Source organism: Pleurodeles waltl, chromosome 12, assembly GCF_031143425.1.
Source record: "Pleurodeles waltl isolate 20211129_DDA chromosome 12, aPleWal1.hap1.20221129, whole genome shotgun sequence".
Taxonomy (NCBI): Eukaryota; Metazoa; Chordata; class Amphibia; order Caudata; family Salamandridae; genus Pleurodeles; species Pleurodeles waltl.
The window spans coordinates 702,891,648-702,913,522 of NC_090451.1; the positions used below are offsets into that span (position 1 = coordinate 702,891,648).

The 21,875-nt window shown below is 47.4% G+C and overlaps 1 protein-coding gene across 6 annotated transcripts in view; it reads right to left on the minus strand.

Moving 5' to 3' along the window:
* Positions 1-21,875, minus strand: part of NYAP1 (neuronal tyrosine phosphorylated phosphoinositide-3-kinase adaptor 1) — a 331,064-nt gene that overhangs the window by 122,463 nt on the left and 186,726 nt on the right. For 3 of the 6 annotated variants that reach the window (XM_069215637.1, XM_069215639.1, XM_069215636.1), the window contains exon 5: positions 17,577-17,651. The exons of the other annotated variants lie outside the window; for them this stretch is intronic. In XM_069215637.1, coding sequence (XP_069071738.1) covers positions 17,577-17,651 — 75 coding nt within the window. The remainder of the gene's footprint in view (positions 1-17,576; positions 17,652-21,875) is intronic. 6 annotated transcript variants of the gene reach the window in all.

A 21,875-nucleotide genomic window follows, 5' to 3' on the forward strand; every position in this document is an offset into this window, starting at 1 on the left:
TTTACCTGTCCAACAGGGAGCAGAACATCGCCCCTCGCCAGACAAGGCTCCGTCTCCAGTGGTCTCCATACCGAGCGACTCTTCTCGGTCAAGAGCATCTCCTGGGCATGTCTCGCCCATCAACCTATCTCCGAGATGGCTGGAGAGCCTCAACAGACCAGCGGCCTCCCCAGATTCGCAATATTCGCGAATGTATTCACCCACTGCCTCCCCGCCAAGAACGCCATCGCCGACAGCCGGGGCAGAACGGGCTCGTTCAGCTCCTCGACAGCCGACCACAAGGTCTAGGCGCTCGGCTACAGCATCCCGCAGCAGATCTCGCTCTCAACGGAGATCCAGGTCGCGCTCAAGAAGGTCACCCTCTTGGTCTTCATCAGGTTCTTCTGTCGGGCGTTACTCACCTACTCTTACAGATTCACCACCTGCTAGAGTCTCACCAGTGGATGACATAACCACTTTCAACGAGGTGTTGCTAAGAGGAGCGCAGAAACTCAATATAGAGGTTCCAGAACCGTCTACCTCCTCATCAATCATCTTTGAGACGCTACAACAGAGATCAGCGTCGAAAAAGTTGCTGCCTCTAGTGCCTGGTTTGTTGCAGCCGACCATGGACACTTTTCTGGCCCCAGCCTCGCTTAAGTCTGCCCCGGCTCGGATTCTTAAAAAGTACAAGGCTCCAGAGCAAGACCCTTTATTCCTTAGGAAGGATCCGCCACCAGACTCAGTGATCATAGCTGCCGCCCGAAAGACCCACTCGGTGGCATCTTCATCCACGGTACCCCCGGATAAAGAGAGCAGGCATTTAGACTCTCTGGGAAGAAAGATGTGTGGGACAGCGGCTTCAGCAATGAAGGTCTCTAGTGCGTCTGCGCTCCTGGGCAGGTACGATCGTTCTCTGTGGGATTCCCTCAGTAGATTTACAGAAAAACTGCCCAGAGAAGACAGGCAAGATTTCCAAGAGATTCTACAGGAAGGATGCCTGGTATCTAACCAAGTTATCAGCGCGGCAGCGGATGGGGCGGATTTGGCGGCTCATGGGTACGCACATGGTATCTGTGCGAGGAGATCTTCCTGGCTGAGGCTCACTGGCTTGAAACAGGAGGCACAACAACGTATCCTGAATCTCCCATTTGCCGGGAATTCTCTATTCGGTGCCCATGCAGACGAAGAGATGGCCCGCATGAAGACCGAGGTGGATACCATGAAGGCGGTAGGCCTCGAAAGAAGGAAAGATTTCAGGCGGAGGTACAGACCGTACGATTGACGCCCTTTCCAACAGAGGGTTCAAACCCCTCATTGGTCGCAAAGGTCTCAGCAACGACAGGGACGCCCTCTGTTTCAGCGAAGAAACACAAGGGAGCGAAGGTCAAGCAGACCTCAACAGTCCACTCCAAAAGCACCCACTAAGCAATGAAGTCTCGCTTCCCTCGACACTGTACACCACTCCGGTGGGGGGAAGTATTATTGCTCATCTTCACGAGTGGCACTCTATCACAAGAGACAAATGGGTGCTCAATATTGTCGAACATGGCTATTCTCTCCTTTTCAAGCAGCCTCCACCACACTTGCCACCAACCAAACACAATCCGGCTCATCTCACCTTGCTACGCAAGGAGGCTCTCGCCCTCCTAAGAAAGAATGCCATAGAAAGGGTTCCACCTGCCCACAGAGGAAAGGGGGTCTACTCCCATTACTTTCTAGTAGCAAAGAAGGGTCAAGAGGGCGTTTTCAGGCCAATCCTGGATCTAAGACTGCTGAACAAACACATAAGAAAGCAGAAGTTCAGAATGCTAGCGCTTCACCAAATTTTCCCTCAACTGCATCAGGGAGACTGGATGTGCTCCATCGACCTGCAGGATGCGTATTTCCACATCCCAATAGCTCCAAAGCATCGAAAGTTCCTGCGCTTTCGAGTAGCGTTACAGCATTACCAGTTCAGGGTTCTACCCTTTGGCCTGAAATCTGCTCCAAGAGTTTTCTCGAAATGTATGGCAGTGGTGGCGGCGCATCTACGAAGACAAAGGATATACATATATCCATATCTAGACGACTGGCTACTAAAGGCTTCTTCTCCAGAGCAGGCGAGAAGCCATCGGGACATTGTACTAGGAGTTTGCGAAGCTCTAGGTCTTCAGGTCAATTACCAGTAGTCAACCTTGACTCCAACGCAGAGTCTTCACTACCTAGGAGCTATCATAAACACAGAACTACAAAAAGTGTATCCTTCGGAGGAACGACTGTCCTCAATAAACAAGAAGTGCCAGGACCTGTTGAGAGCCAGCGCACCTACGGCACGTCAGGTGACATCACTACTGGGCTCCATGGCATCGTGCATCTTTATAGTCCCAAATGCCAGACTCCACATGAGACCCCTCCAAGAGGCATTGGAGGCCAATTGGAGCCAAAGTACAGGTCGCTGGGAAGACACAATGCGGCTACCGGAGGTAGCACTTCAGTCATTGAGATGGTGGATGCACAGACCTCACCTGTCAGTGGGCGCTCCGTTTCACCAGGTACTTCCATCCGACACTCTGGTAACGGATGCGTCTCTTCAGGGATGGGGGGCTCATCTGGGTCCTTTTCAAGCGCAGGGTCTGTGGTCAGACAAGGAGAAGCAGTACCACATCAATCTGCTAGAACTCAGAGCGGTCCATCTGGCTCTCAAGTCTTTCACACCGCTAATTCAGGGGAAAACTCTATTGATACAGACGGACAATACAACCACGATGTATTACTTGAACAAACAAGGGGGAACGAGATCCCTACCCCTTTCACGAGAGTCCCAAGCGATATGGCATTGGCTCCTGGCCAGAGGAATGTCAATCACAGCAGTTCACCTGCCAGGTCAGCAGAACGTAGAAGCAGACTTTCTAAGCAGACACCTGGAGGACGTTCACGATTGGGTCCTGCACGACGAAGTCGCAGAATACATCTTCGCGCAATGGGGTCGGCCTCAACTGGACCTCTTCGCAGACGATGTAAACAGGAAATGCCCAGACTTCGCATCCAGGTTCTACCGTCCGGGATCTCGAGGGAATGCCCTGTTGATCGACGGGTCAGGGACATTTCTTTACGCTTTTCCGCCGATTCCCCTCATTCCGGCAGTGATCAGCAAACTTTACGGATCCAGGACCAGAATGATTCTTATAGCGCCACAATGGCCTCGACAATTCTGGTACACGGATCTCCTCAACCTGTCGGAAAAACCTCACAGGAGGCTGCCGTGCAGACCGGATCTTCTGAGCAGAATGGAGGGCAGGATTCTGCATCCCAACCTACCCTCTCTGAGCTTAACAGCATGGCTCCTGAATTCCTGCAGTATGGGCACCTAGGACTCTCGCAGGAGTGCATGAACATCTTGAAAGAGTCCAAACGGCCTTCCACGCGGCGTTCCTACGCTTTTAAGTGGAAGAGATTCTACATATGGTGCTGTCAGCAAGGCCATAATCCCATACGGGCGCAGGAGGACGTCATACTGTCCTATTTGCTTCACCTAGCGAAATCCGGTCTGCAGGTATCATCTATTAAGGTACATTTGTCTGCTATTACTGCCTATCGCAAGTCACCTTCTCAGGAATCCTTCTTTACGAAACCTGTAGTCAAGGATTTCTTAGAAGGTTTGAAGAAAGTTTTTCCGCCAATTCGGAGGCCTTCTCCTCCGTGGGAACTGAACATAGTCCTAGCAAAACTTATGGGCCCTCCTTTCGAGCCTATCCATAAGGCCTCCTTACAACACCTTACGTGGAAAACGGCTTTTCTGGTGGCCATTACTTCAGCGAGGAAGGTCAGTGAGATCCAGGCCTTGTCTGCAAAAGAACCATACACGGTTTTTCATGACAATAGAGTAGTTCTACGAACTCACCCATCTTTCCTTCCGAAGGTGGTGTCAGAATTCCATATTAATCAGACCATAACTTTTACCGACGTTCTTTCCCAATCCGGAAACTCCGGCTGAGAAAGCATTGCACTCATTAGACTTGAAAAGAGTGCTGAAATTTTATCTGGACAAGACAAAATCGATTAGACACTCTAACCGCTTGTTTGTGAACTATGGTCATTTAAGGACAGGAGAAGCAGCATCTAAGCGAACAATATCAAGATGGATAGTTTCTTGTATTGTTAATACTTACCAGCTAGCTAATAGACAATTGCTAGCGCGGCCTAGAGCGCATTCCACAAGGGGAAAAGCGGCTACTGCTGCTCTCCTTAACAATGTTCCTATATCTGAGATTTGTAAGGCTGCTACATGGAAGTCTGTCCATACTTTTACAAGACATTATTGTTTAGACTCAGATGCAAGAGCGGATGCCCAAGTGGGGCAGGCCTCTCTAAGGAATTTATTTGCGTAAGACATGTCTATTCCTGCACTACTATCGGACAGTCCGCTGGGTTTAGGGATGGGCTTGCTAATCTATTCAATGTTTATGACTATTGATGAGGATCCCCTGGAAGAGAAGGATAAGTTACTTACCTGTAAATCCTAGTTCTCTTCCAGGGGTATCCTCATCAAAGTCATAAACAACCCACCCTCCTCCCCGGACACACGTCTACTGGAAGTGCAGGACAGACAGTATTTTGATTCAATTATACAAATTGTCACCGTAAAAAGAACTGACCTAACTGTGAACCAACTGTCACCTTTCCTTCACCCCTGAGGCATGGTGGGATACTGGAGGTGCTCAGGGTCTTAAAGGCACAGTGCCAAAGTTTTTTATGGTTCTCCTGTGTTAACCTACATGCAGCCTATTGGCTAAGAATGCTTCATTGTTTTTCAATGCAGTTTTCTCTATTTTTTCACTAGAGTTTGCTACTGCTTACTTCCCCAAGCCTAGTTTTAGGAGCATGGGTACTTATTTAGGCTCTATTGTAGTATTTAATTAAAAAAAAAAAAAAAAAAAAACTTCATAGAAATAAAGCATTTTAGCCTGTTTTTAACATGATAGCCTGCATGACTGTTTGTTACACATGTATAATGTGTATATATTTTATATATGCTCCGGGGTCCCCGCACAAGGGCGGGAATATTCAATGTTTATGACTTTGATGAGGATACCCCTGGAAGAGAACTAGGATTTACAGGTAAGTAACTTATCCTTCTCAGCAAATGGCGTAGTTCCCAACCCTGAGAAGATGAGAAAGATCAAGGCAGTGAGCTCTCCCTTGTCTATCACCAAGGTACACAGTTTCCTTGGTATGGTAAACTACTGTCGGAGATTAATTAAAAACAACACTCCTCCTCCTCTTATAGATCTGCTCAACTCAATCACCCTGTGGACCTGGGGGAAGGCATAAGAAGAAACTCTTCTCAGATTGAAAGAAGCACTGTCGGCCGACACAACACCCGCCTATTATGACCCCAAGAAAGTGACAGAGATGTCCATGAACCCCATCCCAACGGGGCTAGGAGCAGTCCTGTCCCAACAACAGAGTGGTGACAAGTGGGTTCCTATAGTGTATGTCAGACAAGCCCTCATGCCGGTGGAACAACACTATTCAAAGATCGAGAAGAAAGCCATTGCTGTGCCCTGGGGCTGCAGACATTTCCACCTCTATGGCAAACCTTTTACTGTACACACTGACCACAAACCGTTTGTCCTGATATTCAGTGGTCAAAATTGAACCCCTCCCCCCCCACCCTGTATCGAGAAACGGGCATTGCAGCTGCATGAGTACTCTCATGACACTGTTTACAAGCTAGCATTCCAAAACCAGCAGACTACCTATCCCAGCACCCTATGGCTGCCTACCCTGAGGATGTGTAGGAAGCCCGAGACACCAAAGCGTATGTAAAGCTGATCATTTAAAGATCTTGGCCACGCCCCATGTTGTTGGGTGACATTGTTTAGGCCACGATGCAGAATGAGTGACTCTAACTCCCCTTAGCAGCCATGCATTTTGTCAATTGAACAATCTGAAACATAATTTAGTGCTGCAGACACTGGAAGCTCAAAAGACCCTAGTGCCACTATTCACTGTGAGGCAAGAAATGTCTATCTTGGCTGGGAGCTGGTTGCTGAGAGGTCACCAGTTGGTGATTCCACAAAGCTCAGCCCTGAGGATCACGTAGCTGGCTCATGGAGGTCACAGAGGGCACCTGCATCAGGAATAAAGTGTGGTCTCACTTACTTAGGCACGGGAGTGGAGAACATGGTGCAAGGGTGTCTCATGAGCCAAGCTGCAGCAGCTGCTGACCATCCCTTGCCAGTAGTAACTCAAGAAATCCCACAACAGCCCGAGGTCATGGCCAGGACTGACTTTGGAAGCTTTTCTGATGGGCGACATATGTTGGTGGTAATTGGCTATTCCTCCAAATGAACTTGTGAAAATCACTACCACTGAAGAAGACATCTTTCAAGTTGGAGAATATACTGGCCACTCAAGTGCTTGTGCGAGGATTACACACCGGCAATTGGCCCCTGTTCCCAGGGCATGAAGTTGCAGCCTATTTACTGTCACAAGGGGTCCAACATAAATTAGTGATGCTCCTCAGGCTGCAAGTGAATGGAGATGCAAAAGATTTATGTGCACCCGTATGAAAGCAATTTTCATAGCCCACACTCAGCACCATCATTTGGAATGGGCCCGATATTCCTTTATGCATGAGTACTGACAAACACCACATGCCACTACAGGTCAGACACCAAGTCAGCTGTGCATGGGTCATCCCGCCCAGGATGTGGTTCCTCATCACTCGACGTAGGTGTCTGAATCATTAGATAAAGATGCTGTGACTACCCACCAGCATCAATGAAATGATATAGTGAGCCAGAAATGTACAGAGATACGGGGTGAACCTTCAAAGAGGGGTTTTGTCATTATCTGGGATCTTAATCCTGGCACCAAGTTCAGACTCCCTGTTGAACTTCAGCCCTGCAAGGTGATGCATGTCAAAGGCAACATGGTCACCGCTCGCCAGCGGCTGGCAACAGTGACTTGGAATGTGCCCTCTTTTAAAACACTGATGCAGACCACGGGGAGGTGACTCCCGACCAACAGTGTGTGGAGATTGAGATCACCTTTCTGATCTACACCAAGGAGACAGCTGTCCTTTACCACTACCCTCCAACGTTACCCCCCCTACTCACACAATGAAACAATGAAATATTGTTTCAAGTTGGCTGGTATGTGTTTGCTTTATTACAAGTGCATTATATCAAGGGCCACTAGAATTATGTGATTTCCGGCCGCACCATTTTTGGGCATATTTATGGATTTGCTGCATTTGCAATATAATTCATAATTCAGCCACTCTGAATCATGATTCGAGGTGTGTGGTTAGCCCCCAAGATGCAGATGTGTCAGAGGTAGGGTGTTGAGAAGGTCTCTTGACTTACCTTCAAGACTGCCATATGAAAGGGCGACTCCTAGTAGCTATGGTACCACCCTTACAGAAAATATATGTGAAAGGTGTCACTTTATTCTTATGGGGGTCACAGAAGACAGGGAAATTCTATAAATAGTACAAAAAACTACATCACAATCTTGTAGCTCTTTATTGAAATTAAAATCAGAATTGAAGAAATAAGTTACCAACCTCTTTCTGTCATCAGGAAGAAGTCTGGCGGCATCTCCTGAAATCACAAATCTGGGACAAAAATAGTAACAGCTGGCCAAAGAGTAGGATAAAAAGTAAGGGAATAGATATGCTGTGATGCACATTCCCCTTAACTGTCTCCCTTACATATGATTAAACAGGAAATGACATCACAGGAAAAGACTCAAACTCCACCTTAGATTGGGAATCCTGAATTGTGTTCTATGGTCAATCAACAATCATTATAAGGCTGGCACGCACCCATGCTCAGACAGCCATATAGTTTGTTTGCCGATTAGAGAAGAGCAAGTTCGACATCTTCATCCCACACTAGATTTCAGGATCCCGCCACGGGATTTCTTGCTTGTCCATCCAGCTGACTTTCGGACTACCGCTCCATGTGACTGTGAGCGCAGAGAAGAAATGTGGTCTGGGTGTCACCAGCAATCAGCATTCACTGAGCAGGATGTTCCAGGAACACCGGGGCCCTTGCGGCTTTCAGCTTTGTTTCTTGAATACATGCAACCTTCCATGAGATTGTGACATAATTCTGGGCACAGTTGGAACAAGATGTAAGAAGCATCTACTTAAAGATCTCATGTTTCCAAAACATGTATTCCTCTCGATTTTGCAGAGGTGGATGTCCGCAAACCTTCTCAAGCTGAATCCGAATAAAACAGAATTCATTCCATTCTTACCCATATACAGTAAGACTAAAAATTAGGACTGCGTCGCAGGTATCTGCAGTTACAGATTCATTCTCTTTCTACTCCTTGAAGTCAAATTACTGTTCATGTTGATTGACTTTCATTCAGATGGGACTTCACATATTGATAAACAGCAATAGAAGCCAGGGCTTCGCTTCATACTCTAAAGGAATTTAACCCCTTTTGTTTAATCTAGCAACTTCCAGCAATAGTTTATCCATGCTAAACTATGGGAAATCTATCTTGTCAGACAAACCAACGTTGTTCTATATACCTATCAAAGTCATTCTTCACTTGAGGGCAAGCCTTATCACTAGCATAAAACATTGACTACATTTTTCCTGTCTGACAGGATCTTTACTGGCTTCCGTTAGATGTCTGAATGAAGATCAAACTGAATTGCATTACCTTCAAGACAGTTCGTCCATCAAAGTTCAAAGACCCTAATGGTTTCTGAAAAAAACCTTGACAGGCAGTTTGTTCAAAGTTTATCTTGACTGAATCTGGTCTCCATCCGATTTTTCCATCTTCTGCTAATGGTTGGTTCTCCAGTCACTCTTCCGACAGCATTTCTTCTACTTTCTCACACAGCCTTCTTCAGTTACTCTGACCTTTTCAGCTTGTTCTGTATGCATTTTACCCTTCGCTCTCTCTTACTGTCACTACTTCACCCCACCATCTTTCCCTCATGAAATCTATTTAAGCAACAGCCTTCCCTCCACTCGCCACACTACCGCTCCCTAACACTAAATTCTACCTTCTCTTCATCCTGAAGCCTAACGTAATCTGATGTTGATGACCTAAGAAACTGAAGTGACATCCAATTTATTGTTGATAATTGTTATGTTGTTCCTTGTAAGGGATGCCTGTCATCTTGTTGTCGCTACACTACAGTGGCACCTTCGATCAAGCTTATATTATAACAACTCAAAGATAAAATAAAGCAAAAAAAATCAGCATATTGGGCTGTTTCTGTCAATAGAGCTCATGTACTGGTGGGAGGAAAAAAGGATGTTAGTAATCACATGCAGAGATGTAGCCCAAGTTCAGCGGGACGCTGCCCTGGATGCTTTGAAACAGCCATGCAGGCATGTGCCCAATTAAGTTAATGGTCAGTACAAATCTGCCCCACTTCCTCATTTCGCGGATATCACCTTCAGCTGGTGCATGGGGCTAGGAGAAGGTGAGGATCTCCCTAGAAGGAGCATATCTGGATCTTGAACCCTTAAAAAAGGCTTTGTGTGAAACCCTGTATGAATTGGCTATAAGCTCAGCTGTCTGAATGAGAAAGACATATTGTGGGCTTACCATGAGCATAAAGGGGACTGCAGCCCTCCCACTGTCACCCTCATATATCTGATTCTTATTTGATAGCTTGCTTTGTCCATCTTCTGTGTGTCCCTCCCCTGGTACATTACCAACTTATATGTGCTTCCACTGCTCATCTTTAGTGAACTACTTTTTTCTTTTGGCTTAAGCACTCTATGAGAGTGCAGGTGTTTTTCAGTGTGCTTCTCTTCCTCCCTGATCTCGTGTTGCTCTCTCTGGCTCATGTGCATCTCCCTGCTTTCCTCTGTTATGTACACCCTCATGTGCTTCACCCCTGTGTTGCTTTTTTGCCTCTTTGCTTCCCCCATGCTCCATGTTACACTCTCTCTCTCTCTGTTTGCTTTTCGCCACCCCTCAAAGCACCCTCTTTGTTGCTTTCCTGCACCTGTAATTTCTCTGTTCCTTCTCCCACTCGCATCCCCCATGTTGCTTTCCCCCACCCATGCCCCCCTATGTTGCTTCCATCCTTTTTGCCCCTCCCAAATGTTGCTCTGATCCCCCCAGTGATTTAAAAAAAGAAACAATTTCATACATTTTGCTTCTTTCCATTTACTGATCCAATTTGGACTGGTAAATACAAAGAAGTAAAAGCGTGTGTGGTGTGCGTGCCTTCAAAATTATGATGGCAACCACATCATAGGCTTTTTAAATTCTTCTTCAGCCATGCTACACAGTTATGAGAATGCTGCATAGCATCAGTAGACACCACTAGCAAGCTAATGAGCCCCAAAGGCAGGGCCTATTGGCATTGTCAATGCATTTATTTCAATATCAATATCAAGGAAAGCAGGCCCCAAATTATGAGGGTCATTCTGACCCGGGCGGGAACCGCCAAATGGCCGCCCCGCAGTCAAAAGACCGCAGGGGCCATTCTGACTTTCCCGCTGGGCCGGCGGGCGCCTGCCAAGGGAGCACCCGCCGGCCCAGCGGGAAAGGGCCTGCAACACAGAAGCCGGCTCCGAATGGAGCCGGCGGTGTTGCAGGTGTGCGACGGGTGCAGTAGCACCCGTCGCGATTTTCACTGTCTGCTATGCAGACAGTGAAAATCATGCTGGGGCCCTATTAGGGGGCCCCTGCAATGCCCATGCCAGTGGCATGGGCATTGCAGGGGCCCCAGGGGCCCCACGACACCCGTTCCCGCCATCCTGTTCCTGGCGGTAAAAACCGCCAGAAACAGGCTGGCGGGAAGGGGGTCGGAATCCCCATGGCGGCGCTGCTTGCAGCGCCGCCATGGAGGTTCAGCCCAGCCAGGGGAAATCCGGCGGGAAACCGCCGGATCCCCTTTTCTGACCTCGGCTTTACCGCTGCGGTCAGAATGGGCAATGAAGCACCGCCAGCCTGTTGGCGGTGCTTCCGTTGCCCGCGGCCCAAGACCGCCAGGGTCGGAATGAGGCCCTATATCTTTCCAAATGAGAAACCTAGAAAAGTTGGGAACTGCGAAGAAAGCATTTCACTAAAGCATCATTATCAGTGCTGTAAAAGTCTGAGAACACCCAAAAAAGGTTGGGATGCTTTCGCTCTAGGCAGCCCAGCGAGGTCTGCTGGTGTTATTCTACTTCAGTGGTGCTCAAAGTACGGCCTTCCTGACTTTTACTTGCGCCCCTTTGGTCAACAGCACCACTGAGCTGCTGTAACTGGACTCAGCCCTAATATTAAATAAAAAGATGTTACATAAAGGAGTAAGTATTTATTTAAAGAGTAATTAAAGTTAAAGAGAGGAATTAACTAGGGTATTATGCACCACTTAACTTTAGGAGCACCTTGTTAGAGACATCTTGCAGCAAACTTGTAAAAATATGCAAACTTCCAAAAGTGCATTTCATTAACATGCAGAATGATTTCTGTTTAGTACAGCAGATTATATCAGTGCATTGAAGATCGTTTTTAATCATGAATTCAAAAACATTCATGCCCCCCTACCCAGACTGGCAACAACGTCAATAGTGAACTAAGGGGCAGGTCAGTTATGTGCAACCTTTGGCCGGCCTGGGTTGTTATTATACATGAACAACATTATAGCTTACTAAATCAAACACAGCAGGAGGTTTTGCTCAGCGCTCATCTGAAAGTCATGTATTTCAAGGCCCTCCTATGTGCGATAATGAACAAAAAGGAGTGCAAGTGAAACAAAACAATTGCCAAGGACCACACAATTTTGTCAAGTGGTGAAGCTAGGATTGATGCCAAGTTTCCTGGTTTCACATTGTGCAATTCAACCACTAGATGTACATACTTCGCTTCCCCTATACCCACCTTATCTCGCCACCCCAACACTGCCACCCTGCTGGCATCAATGCCCTCCTCAGTCACACCACAGGCCAAACATTTTGGACCCTGGAAAATGTTTCTGAGAGTACCCATGTTCAACTCTGTGGTCCTAAAGCTAGGAGTTTGTAGAACTGCTGAATCCATTACACTATGGATTGTGCCTGCTCGCTACCTGTTATATAAGTACCAGTACATAATAAACATACATCTCTGATAATTTTAACCTCTGACTCTCACAGGAGTGTAGACCATACCACAGTGCTATACTTCTTGGCTTCCATATATCTGACACGATCAGAGCTTCTAGCAGCAGAGCTATCCCTCTGGTCCCCAAGTACCATGTGTGAATGTAAGAAGCAGGGCTAGCTCTTAAATATACACAATTTTAAGCTGTAGGCAACAGAGCTAGCACACTGATTACAGTAAATACACATGCCCAGGCCTAGGCAAACAAAGCTATATCTCAGGTTGCATAAAATATAGATGTTACAGGCTTGTGCGTCAGACAGTAGAGCTCTCCTTTGTTTGTTGTGGCTTGAGTTACACAGATTTTACTAGTGTAGGAAACTGGCCCTTGTTGCAGTTATCCCCCCCACACTTTTTCCCTGATATTGATGCTGACTTGACTAAGAGTGTGCTGGGATCCTGCTACCCAGCCTCTAGCACCAGTGTTCTTTCCCTAAAACTGTACCATTGTTTCCACAATTGGCACACAGATAAAAGGTACCAGTGGTACCAAGGGCCCTGTGGCTAGGGAGGGTCCCTAAGGGCTGCAGCATGTGATGTGCCACCTTGAGGGACCCCTCACCAAACACATGCACACTGCCATTGCAGATTGTTTGTGTTGGTGGGGAGAAAAAGGCAAAGTCGACATAGCGCCCCTCTCAGGGTGCCATGCCCACAAAACTCTGCCTGTGGCATAGGTAAGTCACCCCTCTAGCAGGCCGTACAGCCCCAAGGCATGGTGCACTATACCACAGGTGAGGGCAAAGCTGCATGAGCAATATGCCCCTACAGTGTCTAAGTGCATTCTTAGACATTGTAAGTGCAGTGTGACCATATTAAATACATGGACTGGGAATTTGGAATTACGAACTCTACAGCTCCATGATGGCTTCACAGAAGGCTGGGAAGTTTTGTATCAAACTTCTCAGCATAATACAGCCACACTGATGCCAGTGTTGGATTTATTCTGAAAAGCACAAAGAGCGCATCTTAGAGATGCCCTCTGTATTTCACCCAATCCTCTAGTGTAAGACTGACTTGTCTGTACCAGTCTGCCACTAGCAGACACGTTTCTGACCCCATGGGGTAAGGGCCTTTGTGCTCTCTGGGGCCAGAAACAAAGCCTGCTCTGGGTGGAAGTGTTTCACACTTCCTCCCCCTGCAGGAACTGTAACACCTGGCAGTGAGCCTCAAAGGCTCAGGCCTCCTGATACAGTGCCCCAGGACACTCCAGTTGGTGAAGATGCACACCCTTCTCGAACAAAGACCTACTTTTGGCAGCAAGTTCAGCTGGGAAACTTAGGAAACACAAGGAAGAGTGACCACGTCAGCTGGGACCACCCCTAAGGTGTTCTGAACTGAAGTGACCCCCTCCCTGCAGAATCCTCCATCTTAGTTTGGAGGACAGGGACCAAGAGGGTTAGGAATGTTCCTCCCTCCCCAAAGAGAGTGGGCACAGGAAGGGTGAAGCCATCCTCAGGGACATTAGCCATTGGCTACTGCCCTCTGACCCATGTAACACCCCTAAATCCAGGATTTAAGGGCTCCCCTCAACCCAGTTCATCAGATTCCTGGCGACCTCTCAAGAAGAAAGAAGAAGGACTGCTAAGCTGAAACCCCAGCAGAGAAGGAGGGAGACGAAAACTGATGTGGCCCTAGCCCTACCGGCCAGTCTCCTGCTTCAAAGAACCTGCAATAGAAAGTGGTGCATCCTGCTGGCCAACCACCTCTGCCAAGCTTCAAGAGGACTGCCTGCATCACAGAGGACCAAGAACTCCCATGGAAGGTGGCCCTGTCCAAGAAGAAACTACATCTAAGGACTTCAGAGCCTCCCTGGATCTGCAAGTCCTGACCACTCTGCACCCGATGCCCACTGCCTGTGTCCAGGTGGCCCAAATGGCTAGAGAGGATCCCCAGGGGATTCCGAGCAAGTTCCCACCCTAGGTTGACCTCACCTGTCCCCAACGACGATGCCTACAGTGTGAATCCAGAGGACTCCCTTGATGGCAAAAGCTCCGGACGAAGATATCCGACGCCAAAAGGTACACTGCACCCACAGCCCCCAGGCCTTGGAGAACCCAGCCTCTGGTGTAGCAACGTTCAGCAGGCAGCCCTCATACTTGTCCCCACCCTGTGATTTTCTAGAACCGACCCCCTGGACCCTGCCTGTAGCATCTAAGTAACCCCCGGGGTCCTCTCTTAGGAAACCATAGGGAGTCCAATGCTCTGTGTGCACCTGGCCGCCCCTGCCCTGCTGAGGGTGTATTTGTATTTGTATTTGGTATTTATAAAGCGAATTCTGGCCGAAGCATCAAAGCCCTCAAAAAGAACGAAGTAAGTGACTGAACGCAAGAAGAAATTAAAAGACCAGATTAAAGCGGGAAGGGCCAAGTTTTGACTAACCTCCTGAAGGCCAATATATGTTGTTCCTCCCTTATAAACAGAGGGAGTGAGTTCCAGTATTTGGCAGCAGCTACCATGAAAGCCTTGTCCCCCATCTAGCCTTATAGGTGTGAGGGACTTGAATCAGGGAGGCTTCCGCAGATCTGAGTTGCCGACTGGGTCTATACCAGTGTAATCTTGAGGATAGATATTTAGATCCACTTCCATGCACAGCCTTATAGGTCAGACATAAGGTTTTAAACCTAATGCACTTTGCCACCGGTAGCCAATGCAATTGTTTCAGGCTGCCACTGGCAGAAGCTGAGCGAGAAAGATTTAATATGAAACGGGCAGCTGTGTTCTGAATCAGCTGAAGCATCTTAAGTGATGCATTGTCCAAATTGAGCATCAAGGCATTACAATTGTCCAATTTAGATATTACCAATGCCAGAGTAACTATAACTCTCCACTACCTTTGTAAGTAAGGAAAAATCTTTTTCAATATTTTCAGGGTCCAGAAGCTGGTTTTAATGACATGGTTAATATGTGACTTGAAAGTGAGACTATTGTCAAAAATGACACCCAGATTTCTAGTGGCGACGATAGGAACAGGAGGTGCTCCTCACTCTAATGGCCACCAGCGTGAGTTCCACAATTCCTTGCCAGAAACGAAGCACAGAATTTCGGTTTTGTCGCCATTTAATTTAGGCCAGTTTAGGCCCATCCACCTATTGACTTCTCGCATTCAGTGATTAAAGCGGTCTGCCACTTCCTCCCAGTTTTTAGAAACTGGGATGATCAATTGAATGTCATCAGCATAGGAGGTAGGCATAAAGCCGAATGTAAGGATTAGTCTGGCTAAAGGTGCGACATACAAATTAAATAATGTGGGGCTAAGTGAGGAGCCGTGAGGGACACCACATGGTGAGTAATATGCTGGCGATTTGAAGTTGCTGTAGCTTACCGTAATCGGTCTATCTTTCAAGAAAGATTCCAGAATCTTCAAAGCAATGTCCCTAATCCCTGCTTGATGGAGACGGGATATCATAATCTGAGGCGAGATTGTGTTGAGTCCCGCAGATAAGTCCAACAGGACTAATATGGCTCCTTGTCCCTCATCCACCATTCTGCGAATGGTATCAGAGGTAGTGATGAGTGCTGATTCAGTGCTATGTACCTGCCTAAAACCATGTTGGGAGGAGTCTAATCCTCCTGAGGTAATTAAGAAATTGGCTAGTTCCTTGTTAATATGTTTCTCAAAGATCTTAGCCTGAAAGGGAAGTAGAGAAATGGGCCGCAAATTGCTAAGATCTTGTCTTGCTCCATCAGGTTTCTTTTTCAAAGGGACCACAGTAGCGTCCCTCCAAGATGGAGGGTAAACGCCTTCGGTTAGAACCTCATGAAAAACCGGGGCTAGATCAGTCGAAACAAGATCAAGGACCTGTTGTAAAACATGAGGAGGACAGGGATTGCTAGGGGAACCTGATTTGATACTTAACATTAACCTTTTGATTCTCTCAGGAGGAAATGGCTGAAAACTAGTTAACAAAGAAGGATCTATATCTAGAGTTCTATTGACAATAACACCTTCCATCCCTTCAGAATGTTTAAAACTCGATTATATTTGTAGAATTTTATTTTCAAAGAAAGTAGCCACCTTATCACAAAACTCTGGTGAGTTTTCCAACTCTGGAGGAGGAGAGGAAGTTGTCAAGGTACTTACCACTCTGAAAAGTTCTCTGGGGGCATTAGATGCCTCCTTAATTTTTTGAGTAAAATACTCAGATTTAGCTTTAGTACTTGCCTCTTTATAATTTTTAAGAATAGCTCTTTGAGTTTTTCTTTCTCAGTCAAGTTGGGATCTAACTTCCATCGGCGTTCTTGTTGGCGATATTTCATTTGAAGCATCTTGAGGTCCTTAGTGAACCAAGGGTGACTGTATTTTTTTGTTTTCCGTGAGACAGAGGACTTCAATGGAGCCAGTTGATTAACAGCAATAGATATTCCCTGATTAAAACTGTCTATGACTGACAGAGGCAGATTTTTGATAACTGCCCAACCATATGTGAAGGTGTGAGTTTGGTGCTAACATGTGCCCCCCCCCCCGGTGCTCCTCTAAACTCCCCATGTCTCCCCTCCGACGACACTGGTACTTACCTTCCAGCAGATCTGACACCATGTGTCCCTGGTCTCCATAGAAACCTATGTTAAAATTGCCTCAACTTTGATCTCTGTGCCTGACAGGCCCCGTGTTACTGGTGGAGGGTTTAGGGGTTAACTGGAACCCTAACCAGTGGACTTCCTAACCCCTGGAGACTAGAACTGTAAGTATTGTACTTACCTGCAAAACTTATTAACTTTTCTTCCCCTAGGAACTGTTCTGAAAATTGGAGTGTCACATTTTAAAACAGATTATTGCCATTTAATCAAAAACTGTACAGTTTACCAATTCCAATCAAAGTGGTATTGATACATACATGAAATACTTATTAATGTATTGTAGACGGGTACCAGTGCCCACGTCTACACTTACCTCCAAGGGACACCGCCCGCGTGCCTGGTCCGATCCCGTTCCGCGTCACCCAGGAGACGCGCGGAAGTGGAACTCCCTTTCGGACCCGGATTTCCAGGTCGCGGGGAATGTAAAAGAGAGGACGGACAATCCTGGAGGGGAGAGAAGCCCGGAAGAGAAGAGCCGGACGAGGAGACGCGCCGGCAGCAGAACCCGGAACACCGGAGAAGGGTTAAGCAGCCCGAGCCAGGGAGACAGAAGAAACGAAAAGGACGGCGACATCACCCGCCACGACCCCGGAGGGTCGTGGCTTTTCAAGGTACGGTCCCTGTTAAAGGGACAACGGAGAAAGGGGACAAGAGCACGCGAAGGCACAGAGGGAGGGCTAAAAGAGGAAAGGAGCACCGGGGAGGGAACGAAAGAGGAGGGCAGTGTTGGTTAGCACCGAGAGCCTGGACCCGTCACTGGTTATACCTTCCACTATCCCTCGCTCTTAGGGAGTACTGCACCCTTCCTTATACATACCCCAACCTAACACCACGACCCTGGTGTCTTCCTGTTCCTCACCCTCCCACTACAATACTAACATCTAAAGAAAACCCCACGCCACACCACTTACCTGGCCTTGTCCCTTTTGTGTTTTCCGAGACCCGCGGAGAGGAGGCGAGAAGGACTGACCCGAAGACCCCATCACCTAGGAAAGACGGAAGACAAAGAACCCTAGAACAACGAGACCAGTACAGAAGCCTCTCCAATATCAAAAAGGACATACGGACTACCCGATATTGATATCCTAATTAACACCTTTCCTCAATCAAAATTTAAACAAATACAATTTATTTTTCCTTCGGGAACTCACTTAAAACGGGTTTGAATCCTCTGTATCGCCACGCCTTCCACATGTATGTACTTACCTGCAACTTGAATCTTGTGGTTCTAGAAATAAATTAACAAAATATATATTTACTATATAAAAGCCATTGGTCTGGAGTAAAGTCATCAAGTGTGTGCTTCTTCTATTGTCTGCGTGTCGACAACCAGTGCTTTGAACTACACTCTGATAAGTCTAACTGCTCAACCACACTACCACAAAAGCCGGCATAAGTATTATCTACTTTGGCCTCTGTTAAGCCTCTGGGGAACCCCTGGACTCTGTGCATACTATATCTCATTTTGATATAGTATACACAGAGCCAGCTTCCTACAACTAGCTTATGCTTCAGACAGAGATAGCAGTCTTTGGTGTTAGGCCACCGACAGCATACGTATTGTTCACTGTACACTGATCTGTTAGACCTCAAACAAGAGAACTATCTCTGGGTACACAGATTCTGTAGGAACTGCATGCAAGCAACAGAATAATCTCTAAGTTACAGAAGTCCCACAGACCATCTCCTCAGGCATCAGCGCTGTCCTTTGTGTTAAACACATCTTGTGGGTTCAGGTATCTCTCAAATTGCACACGAGCTATGGGATCAGTCGTGCGACAGCAGAACTCTCCCTCATGTTACACAGATCTCATAGGTTCAGCTATCTCGCACTGTGCACATGTACTGCAGTGTTGTAAAGTCCTGTCTTTTGATGATCACCCCCCACTTTTTGCTGCTTGATGCTGTCGTATTGATCGGAAAGTGCACTGAGGCCTGCTAATCAGACCTCAGTGCCAGTGCCTTTCCCCTTAAATTGTACTGTGATTTGGTAAACCTGATTGGCAAGGAGTTTACTACTGTAAGGCCCTAGTAAAGGGTATAAGTGGTACCCAGGGCAAGGATGATAAAGGGGTCACCAGTGATGGAGCAGCCCAGATCGTGCCACCCTGCTTGACCCAAGTAAAAGCAAAACCTGCTGAGCTGCCATGTGAGCCTGCACATGCAGCTGTCTGCTTGAGTTTGACTCTGTCCACCCAAGGTGCAGGCAGATTCCCATCACTGCCCGTAGCACAGGTAAGTCACTCCTAAGGCAGGCCTCCTTTAGCCCAGGAGGCAGGGTGCACTTTGTTAAGAGTGAGGACATATATATATATACTAGCATATATGACCCTGTGATAGCATTCAAAACGCAGTGCTACCTCAAGTGACTGCTGGTCAGCATGGGCTGGCACCCGGCACCCTCCATGATGGCCAGACCGATTTGCCACGTGTTTGGTGTCAAGCACTGTGCTTTTTAGCCCTGAGCACGATTTTCGTGCCCAGGGTTACCTAGCATGTACCCTGGTGGCATCCTTAGATGATGCCCAAAAAGTTGCCAACTTTCTCCTGCCTTAGAGGGCTCCACTGAGCCATTTGCTGCCGAGGCAAAAGTCTGCCCTCCTGCTGGTTGTGCTAACACTTCAACAGGACAGAGAAAATGGACCCTGGCAGGAAGGAGGTCACATGTTCTCCCTTTCAGGATGGCTAGTGGTTACAGTAGTCAAGGCAGTGAGCCTTGAGGGCTTTCAGTGCCCTTGATATTTAATGTCTTGTCCCCCACTTGAGGACAAAGCCTTCCCACCCTGTCCAGGCTGGCAGGCAGAAAAATTGGTTATTTAGGAGGCATACACCTTAAAGCTTTAGAGTGGGGGTAGGAGGTCTGTACAGCCAAGGAAGGGTTCTGCCATCTCATCTTGGAAAACCATGATTTAGTGGGTTCTGAGTAGAAAAGTGACATACTCCCACAGGAATCTGTACCCTCCGGGGCAGACTACCGTAGGGACCAGTAGCCCATTGGCCACTGTCCCCCACACCTCTAACAGCCTCTACACTAGGATTTAAGGGGCTCCCCTTGCACCAGAACCTCAGTTCTGACCTTGAATCTGAGAAGAGGCCCAGTGAAGACACCATCGCTGACGACAGGGCTTTGGAATGTGCTGCAGTGCAAAGATAGGACACTTAAGTGCCCTGAGTAGACTACATACTGGAACTGTGTGCTCGATGTGTGCCCATGGCAAAAGCTTGTTGTCCCTAACAAGAGGGACTCCAGTGGATAACAGAAACTAAAGCAGACTTCCCTGACTGGTGGAACCAGTCACCTGGAACCTGCAGAAGAATCATCGTGCTATGTCACAGGAAGTGCAGCCCGTCAGGTCCCTCTTGAATGAGCCCAAAGGGAATCTGTGACCTGCACCTCAGGGGTTGTAGTGAGGCTCACACCAAGTTTTGAGCTGCTACACCACTCCTGTCGATCTCCAGCCAACAAAGTACCCATGGATTCCGTTTGCTGCTGCCAAGGCTTGTCGGTCGCCAGCCTGGTAGCCAACCCATCTCTGAACATCACCGACTCCAGAGCAACTCCCAGCGAAAGTGACCGATGTCAGCATCAACCCCACTGCTGAGATCCTGCATCTTGAAGCGGGTGACTTGGACCCTGTGGCAAAGCATCTTTGGCACGAATCTCCTGTGATTGCAGCTCCAAGGCAACCTCTATACCTAGAGCCACCGCACATGGTAGTGAAGTTCCAGTTGTGGAATCCAGGTCCTGTGACCCCAAGCGACTCTACTGTCCGAGGGTAGAGTGTAGACCCACCTCCAAGTGTATTTTTGTCAAGTGCTGCTGCAATTTTGTGAGAGCTTGCGGATCCCATCAGCACCAAGGCCAGCCAGAACACCTATGCACCTGAACTCCCTGGACAAGGTAACAAAATACTATCTGTTGAGACTTGGTCTAGGGACCCCACAAGACCTTAACTTTAGGTTGGTTCCACAGAACTCACCCCACAAGTGACCGATTGCACACTGTGCTTTCCCCCATTGACTGCATTGGTATCTGTTTGACAGCTTATAGAGCATCTATTTTTGAAAGCTTTAAAAATCCACAACTCCGGTTGTATGCATGCAAAGTTTGTTATGGTGTCTAAATTAAAATAAAAATATGCTATATTTTTCTGAATTGCTGTTGGATTTACTTCAAGTCATGTCATTTACTTATTGTCCATTTTGGTGTTGTGAAATGCTTTACTGTTCCACTAAGTAGCCTGACTGCTCTTTGCCATTTTACTGGAATGAGCTACTGTTTACTGGTTTTACCCAAGGGCCACTTGTGAGCAATGTGTTAGTATTACATGGTAAGAAGCCCAGGTATACCACATAATACTGCCACCTTGCTGCATGCAGGCTCTCTCCTGAGACAGCAGAGCTGTGCTCGTGTTACACAGTTATCATAAGTTCAGCTGTGTCGCAGGGTGCACATGTACTGCGGGCTCTATCCTGAGACAGCCGAACAGTGCTCATGTTACACAGATCTCATAGGTTCAGGTATCTCTCATGGTGCAAACGTGCTGCAGGTTCAGTCGAGAGAAGAGGAATCCCTTTCGCTATTTATTTAATAGGATATATGTAAATACTGACAACAGGGTCGTTTTCCATATGCTGTTCCTAGTGATACCACTATGTCAATTCAAATACCCAGGTGGAAACACTTCCTAGCAGACATGCAGACATGCATGTGTTAGTGTTGCATGCAGGCATAGGCACATTTGTGTTGCATGCTGTCAGGCATGTGCTTGTGTTGCATGCTGCCAAGCACGCTATGGTGCATGCAGCCACGCACACTTTTGTGTTGAATGTAACCATGCATGCTTCTGTGTTTTGCATGAAGCCATGTGGGCTTTTGTATTGTGTGAAGCCATGCATGCATTCGTGTGCATGAGGCCATGCCTGCTTTTGTGTGCATCCACCATGCATGATTTCATGTTGAAAGCAGCCATGTGTGATATGTTGCATGCAGCCATGCGTGCTATGTTGCATGCAGCCATGAACGCTTACGTGTTGCAAGCAGACGTGCACTTTTTTGTTGCATGCATCCGTGCATGCTTTTGTGTTGCATGCAGCCAGTAAGCTTTTGTGCTGCATGCAGCCAGTAAGCTTTTGTGCTTCATGCAGCCATGAGCATTTTTGTGTCTTTTTCTTCTCTCTGAGCTGCCCTCGTGTACAAACAAAGTAAG